At 52.9% G+C, this 7396-nt stretch overlaps 1 protein-coding gene across 1 annotated transcript; it reads right to left on the bottom strand.

Annotated features, from left to right (window-relative positions):
- Nucleotides 1-201: 201 nt before the first annotated feature.
- On the bottom strand, nucleotides 202-880 carry A1O5_01242 (uncharacterized protein; the record flags this gene model as incomplete). Its single annotated transcript, XM_007741861.1, has 2 exons — nucleotides 202-654; nucleotides 716-880. The coding sequence occupies 2 exons, from the start codon at nucleotides 878-880 to the stop codon at nucleotides 202-204; spliced, it is 618 nt and encodes a 205-aa protein (XP_007740051.1).
- Nucleotides 881-7396: the final 6516 nt, after the last annotated feature.

Here is a 7396-nt window from a genome sequence, read left to right as displayed (position 1 = left end):
GATCGTCGTCCTTGATTTATGCCCCGAACGCCGTAACATTCATGTTCAGTACAGCGATGATCCGCTCCCGTTTGGAACACCCAGCCCGAGCCAACGCCCCCGAAGAAATGCCTGTCCATAACCCCCGCGTAGAGCCAAACACCCTCATGACATCGATCTTCCCGCCCAGCACGGAGAGAAAAAAATAAGTAGACACTCGTCCTATCGCGCACCCGCAGGTTGCTGTGATAGAATGGCCGGTCCTTGTAATGCTGCTTGAGACGGCGTCATTTCGGCAGACCCTGTTCTGGGGCGCTTGGTAACGGGCGACTCTGAAAATGTCGGATCGGGATAGCCACTGCGATGAGGTTCATGGTGAAGGCTGTTGATACCATCCTGCGGTTGGCCCACCGCGCCCAATTCCGATAGACGAGGTAAGGTGCCTGGTTGCTGCGGCGGTCCAGCCTTGCCGGGTTGCAGCCCGTCGACATTGCTGGGCGGGGGCGGAACTTCGCCTTGCGATTCTAATAATCGAGACTGCAGATTGATGATGTAGTCTCGGAGTTGGTAGTTTTCGGCTTGAACTGCTTTGAAGTTTTCACTCAAGACCTGATAATCTCGCACTTGCTCTTCGAGCTTCTTAATATAGCCCTCTTTTCGTTGTCGGAAGGCTCTCTAAAGTCAACAGCGTTAGGGCACGCGAACGGCAACAATCCACAGCTCCAACAATGCTTACCTGGGCGGCTCTGTTCTGGGCAGCTCTCTTGCTAGTGCTCAGTTCACGCTTGCCGTAGCCTTTGCGGCCATCGCCATTGTTCTCGCCTCCATCGCTCTCGGCGCTTCCGGTCACTGCATCGTTGTGCGCAGGATCTTGCGGAGGCGAGGGGTGGTGCTGTGGCATGCTGTCGATATGTTCCGGTAGGACGGATGATTGAGGCGGTGGAGGGTAGTGTTGCTCACGCAGAACTATTGAATGCTTAGAGACCGGCCACGGGGAAAGTAGCTGGGTGATAGATGTCATTGTGTTGTGGGGGTGTGGTGGTGGTGGTGGTGGTGGTGGTGATACAGAGGAGAATGTCTGGTTGTATCGATTGTGCAGTTGAGAAGGCACGAATAAATCAAGGAGCAATGAGAGTTTCTCAAGTCCAGGAAGGTACGAGGAGACAAGGCTGGACAGAAGAGGTGGCTCTCGAGGGTATATGTATGCCACGGGAGAAGACCGGGGGGGGGGGGGGGGGTGGTTCGATACCCTTGCTTCTTTTGGGGGACAGGATAAATGATGCTGTACTTGCAGGGGGAGGGGGGGTGGACGGTAAAAAAAAAACCGCAAACCGAACCAAAGTTACAATACGGTATTTGGGTATTTTGGTATTTCGTATCGCGGAACGGGACCGGCGATAGGCAGCTGGCAGAAGTAGGATGCAAGGGAGGGGACAAGGGCGAATGTGTGGAAGCAGAAGGAAGAGGCGAGCAGTGGTGCAGAAGGCTGAACAGGGAATAGCGGGCAATGACTGAGGCCCCGAGGGTGTCAGGCCCCAGAGGTATGTAGAGCGCAGAGTGGGTCGAGGATTACAATACGTACGGTGCTCGGATTTGACAATGTCCTATTGCTCAAATGGGGTCAGAAACGCATGCCGTAAAACTTTAGTTGGGGGGTGGAATAGGTTTTGATGCAAGATCCAAAGAGGCTTGGGGGGGGATGAGGTGGTCAAAGGCAGAGAGATGGAGCCAGGCACCGATGCCTTTGCCTTTGGAACAGTCGGAAGGCCAAGGTTGATTGGATTGGGTGGTACAGGGGAAAGATGGAACATGGACATGGCACCTGGAGACCATAGTTCCGCCATTGTTGGGATGGATGCAACGAACATCACCCAGCAAATCGGGCAGGTGAAGGTCGAGCATGCTCCAGGTGTGCAAGGTATTCCAGATTCTTGTCTGGGGACTTCCAGGGATAGACACCAGGGATAGACACCAGGGATAGACATCAGGCATTGGAGAGGGGACGGCCACCGACTGAAGCGCACAAAGCAGCAGCAGTCTGAGTAAGGACCAGGGTGGTCTTGGCTGCTTACCTGAGGCATGATTGAAGAAGAGCTAGCCGTGCGAGGAGCGAGCGCCGGTTGCATCGATGATGAGGAGGAGGAGGAGGAGGAGGATGATAATGATGATGATAATGGAATCTGTTTCGTGCGGAGGCGGGAAAGAGTGGAGTTGCTGAACGATTGGAACGACCGACGAAACAGGCTACAAGTTGCTGGGAGCCAGAGGGATGGTACGAAGGAACCAGAGAAAATATCTGGTCGAGGCCGAATGGGATGATAGGGCGGACGTTATGTGAGTTGCAGATTGCAGTACAGGCCTGGTACGGAGTACCGAGTAGGGATTGCGAGTCGAGGAAGGGGGCGGTTGGCGAAAATGTAAAGTCAGCAACTCAGCAGTCGATCCGATGGCCGCAGGAGAAAAGAGAAATGCGGGCAACTGAAAAGGCCCAAGGTTTCAAGGTTCGCTGCGTGGTCGGTGCGTTTGTGCGTGGGTTGGGTGCGTGGGTGCGTGGTCAGGCTCCGGGTGATGAGTAATAAGGGATGAGGGAAGACGGAGGGTTTGGGGATTTTCGCGGTAAATGGTGAAAAGAAACGAGGCTTGATTGTTTGCGCTGCGCCACCGCGAGTGACGCAGAGCGGAAAAGGAAAAAGGGAGGAAAATCGGACGGGCCACAAAGGCATCCACAAAGGGGCAGCACCGAAGGGAGGGTGGACGGGTTGTGTGGACTGTGTGGACTGTGTGGATTAGCAATTTCTTACCTAATTGCGACGCGACTGACGGCTTGTCGGTGGGTGGAACCCCTGTCCGCATTTCTGCCAATCACCGGCGATCAGGGAGAAACCCGAAAACGCTCGCGTCACCTCTGGCTTGGCAGTGCGCTAGCCCCAATATGGAGGTGGTAACTTCTTGGCAATGTGCTGCTTTTGCGCTGTTTGTTCGGCCCCAGCTATTCTTAACTAGGCCAGGAGGGTATGTAACAAGTACTTGTACTTGTTACAAGAACGATCACGTTTAAATGTTTGGCCCAATCGCCAGCTCTGGGTTGCTGACTACATATTCCGTTTGCGGTATGCCTCTCTGCCTCTCAAGCTCTTCTGAAGCTTCCCGTTGGCCCCGGACTATTTACCCTTTCAGGTCAACAGCCATTTCTGCAACCCTTCAAGCATCAAACCCCCTGCTGACTGTTCCCTGACTGTTCGGTCAGGGCATTGTATCCACTGTACCATCCACTGTACCGAGCACGAGAATCCCAGTCCCTTCCCAGGCCTTACCATTACCGCCCCTTCCAAGATATTTGGGACACTCAGGGCGTAATACCGAGAGGCTCCGTATTGTACGGTACAGGTATTTCTGATGACTTGGCCTCCTTCTGATCCGATCGATATTGCCACCGCCACCCTATCATAATAATCATATGACGATCTCTCCCATTCTCCATCTTTGGCACTCAGCCTTTCGCTCGCCTTGGCTGACTCGAGTCTCGTACGAGTGCAATCAACAGTTAGTCACCTATTTTCGAAACTTGATTTCCGCTTCTCCTGCCAGAGCCTCGTTTCGTTGCCATCCTTCCATCCTGCCTTCCTTCCTTCTGACTGATCGTCGGTGGTTGTATCACGTCTTCGTCAGCCCGTTGCCTCCCAACCTCAAAATCCATTTGCTGTTTCTTGACTCCCTGGATGCCATTCCGGCATAAAAATAGGCTGGTCCAAAGATATGCATCGGGTAACGGCTGCTTCGGCCCCTTGAGATCTTCGTCATAGATCGCATTCCTTCGTCATGCACAATCTGGGATTCTTGTATTAATAGGACCAATTTCGCACATGAGCATCCTAGATCCTAATTTTGCCTTGGTCATCCCTCTTCCTCAGCTGGCAGTTAGCTAATAATGAACTTTGCCTGTATTGGGCGTCTCGTAATATGTACATCATTCCGAGCAGGCCAGCCCGGACTCCGAAGGCGCATCAGGGTGTCTACGACTTCTATTCTTCCACCTACTAGCCGATAAGGCTACCAGATCTCGTACGACAATCAGTCAGCATTTCGCCAACGATGGTTCCGGGGGCGTATTCTTTTGCGCGGCCGCGATGCTGTGACGACCATCGTCTTTTGTGCTGACTTGATTCAGTTTGAAATCTTTTCTTCTCCGTGAAGCCGGTAGCCTTTTGATGCGGCTCTCCCGGAGGCTCTATGTCCTCTAGTGGTGATATGGTGGATCGTCCATCTTTGACCGACAAGGGCAAAGTCTCCAAATGGTGAAACCAAAAGAGCAGCACAAACTTGTTGTTTCCTTTCACAACGCCACCTCAGATCGTCGATGATGCTTTGAGACAATGCGTCTATACCTGGCATCTGCAGATATCTGTTCAGTAATGATTTGGTGTCCTTGAATGCAGTATCGTTTGTGTGCGTATCACCCCCTTTCCCCCCGATTGCACGAAATCGTAATAGGTCCTCATTCCCTTGGTACACCATCCAGGTCTTTCTTCGGTCAGCCTGTGAGGGCCTCGAAAAGGCGGCGGGTAGGATAGGATATGCGGGTTTGAATTCAGACCTATGTTGGTGGATGACACTGCATGCCACGAGCATGGCTGGCCTCAGTCTCTTCCGCGCATCCCGACACTAGCATTGTATCTCTTCAAACTTTCCAGACAGGATTCGAAGGACCGAAACACCTCCCTACACTGGTAGCTAGGAGGGACAATCCGTTTAGTGGCCAGCCGCAGCACCGATAAACCAGTCCCTTGTGGAAGGCCTCTCTTGCCCTGACGGCACAACCCAAGGTGATCGTGATCAACCAGTGCTTGAGCTGCCCGTTTGGCTGCAATACGTACCTGCTCGGGCCGAGCTCCCCCTCTGGGCTTCAGGCTTCAGGCTTCAGGCTTCAGGCTTCAAGATGCAGATTCCAGTCTCCAAAATTCCAAGGCCAATCGGGAATCATGACAAAACGAACGCCACATATATCCTGAATTGGAAGGTTCTGCTCGTTGATGATGTCCCGCGAACCTGCATTCCTCAATCACGCCTGTCAACAACATGGGTTTTGCTTTGAAGCTCGATTCTGTGACGTTGTGCCATAGCGCGCGCTTGGAACACGATGTTTGTCGCTCATTGGAAACCATGTCCATATTGAGGAATGGGACCATCCCAAACGGATGATGCTGGTCTCACTGTATCATCAGTCAGCCTTCTCATTCCAGAAGCCAGCAGGTTGTGTTGAGCATTGGCAAATGTTGGCGGGAAGGATTGATGTTCAATCACCAATGTCGTCCGAAGGGGATATTGCACGACTCCAAGGGCCAGTGAAAGTCATCTATTAACTCCGTTCGAGATCACTTCTGATTCCACGTCGTCGAGGAAGGCCAGGTACCCCTATAAGGGACAACTTCGGGCATGCGCCTGCATTCCTTCCATATTCCCCACAAGCGGCACCGTCGTTCGATCGCTGCTAACCGCAAAACTGTCTGTCTGACCACCTCTCTATACAATGTAGTCCAAAGACCTGGTATACAACTTCGATCAGGTCCCGTCAGAAAGCCACAATATCAGATGACGAACCGTCCCGATCCCAAGAAGCCCAGTCAGGCCACATGCTCGACTGCCTTCCAGATCAGTCCGTGGAATTTTCGTTCGCCAACGCATGTCTTACGCGCGGAGGTGAGCGCCAACTTTGTAGCAGTCTGAGCACATGCGAACCAACTGCCAACCACAGAAAAACCAATCCTCAGGGACAACTATATGGCGATTACATTGCTATGCGCCCGAGAGTTTCTCCGCATCACGGCTGAAGTTGACGAACAAACACACTTTCCGCGGCGGCATTCCGACACTTCATCACGACCGTTGGGCGCATCCAGCTACCTCTCCCGCAGCACTGACGAGAGCAAAGACGGCAAGCCGATTGTCAAAAGAGGGCTAAAGGTCGCAACGCGCACTGTGGAAAGTGCCTGGTTCTGTCAGATGGCGCTGCCTTTTAAATCTAACCTCAGCTGCTCTTAATTGGGCGTCGCATGCCGCCTTGCTTTGTGTCTGCCATCCACTGCGCCGGCAAGGCAGAATGTTTCTGACGCATTAGTGGTTACACGAGATGGCATTATTGTGAGGCTGCCGCACGCATGACAGCTATATCCTTTTCAGGCACAAACAACCTTTGCTAAGCCGTACGCGCTCAAGAGTATGATGCTCCACGCCTATATGAAACTCTATTGCCCCTACCATTCCATGAACCGGCCCAGTTAAATGCAGGAAAGATCCCTGACTCTCCAGTCGAATGTCAATGGGGTTTGACGAGCTTCCCTTAGTGGAAATTGGTGATGCTGGAAAAGGAGTAAAGGTACTCCCGTATTGAATCAGCCCCTGCTACGGTAAGGGCTGGTACCGTGGTCGACGGGCCGTATATAAGGCTACTCCCCTTGGTGGCTTGGTCCACAGCTCAGTATACTATAATCCATGCCAAGGTCGGTCGCCAGATGACACATCAATGACTCCCCATCTCAGCCCCGTCGGCAGGAGATTTTCTCTCATTCAAAGTGATGTCAATGAGGGAGATGACACATGGCTCGCGTATAGGTGCGTCTTTCCATTCCTTCCATGCGCTTACCCGTGGCCCGCCTTCCAAGACCAATACGATACAGGAAGCAGGTTCCCCTACCAATCCGATACCATGTCTGGATGCTTGGAAAGGCCCGGCCAATGCGGCATCATAACATAATAGCGCAGGTACCGCCGCGAGGCTAACGACCAGATAGGCTCGTATGCCATACTTGGCCAAGCTGAGCAGTAATGATTTTACCCTCATTGATGCTTACACTTCGGGTCGCCGACGGGGACGCATCTGTTTCTCTCAACAATTGCGCGCAACAAGGAACCCGGGAAGCACATTTGTTTTGCCGAACAGGCCAGGGCCACCATTGCCCAAGGAAGGAAAGTCTCACGTTTTGAACAGGTACACGTGCGTCGACAAAAGAAGGACTGCCTCAACCTCTGTTCTCCACCCTAACTACCCTACATATTGCAATCCGACGGGGATCCGGGCGCGACCAGGTCCTCCTCCTCCTCCTCCTCCTCTTCTTCTTCTTCTTCGGTCAATACCTTTGGAGAGAACGAGAGTTAATGCTGGGAGAACAGCGGGTACGAGATCGACGTGCAACATCCTCCCGAAAGAAAGACAAAACGAGACAACGTCACATGGCATGAAACCCAGCCAGCACACACAGGGCTCAAAAGGGACAACATACAAGCCCTGCATCGGCGAAACCAATATCCACTGCGTAAGGCTGGGCGCAAAGAGATACGTCCGCCGTGTCTTGGAAGCTTCTAGGCTCGCGTATCATCTGGGTGTTTGACTGACGGCCGTCTCCATCCTGCCCCCCCCCCC

The sequence above is a fragment of the Cladophialophora psammophila genome (genome assembly GCF_000585535.1).
Source record: "Cladophialophora psammophila CBS 110553 chromosome Unknown aczJe-supercont1.1, whole genome shotgun sequence".
In the NCBI taxonomy this organism is placed as follows: domain Eukaryota; kingdom Fungi; phylum Ascomycota; class Eurotiomycetes; order Chaetothyriales; family Herpotrichiellaceae; genus Cladophialophora; species Cladophialophora psammophila.
The sequence above is the reverse complement of the archived record's forward strand: the minus strand, read 5'-3'. Positions and strand labels throughout refer to the sequence as shown.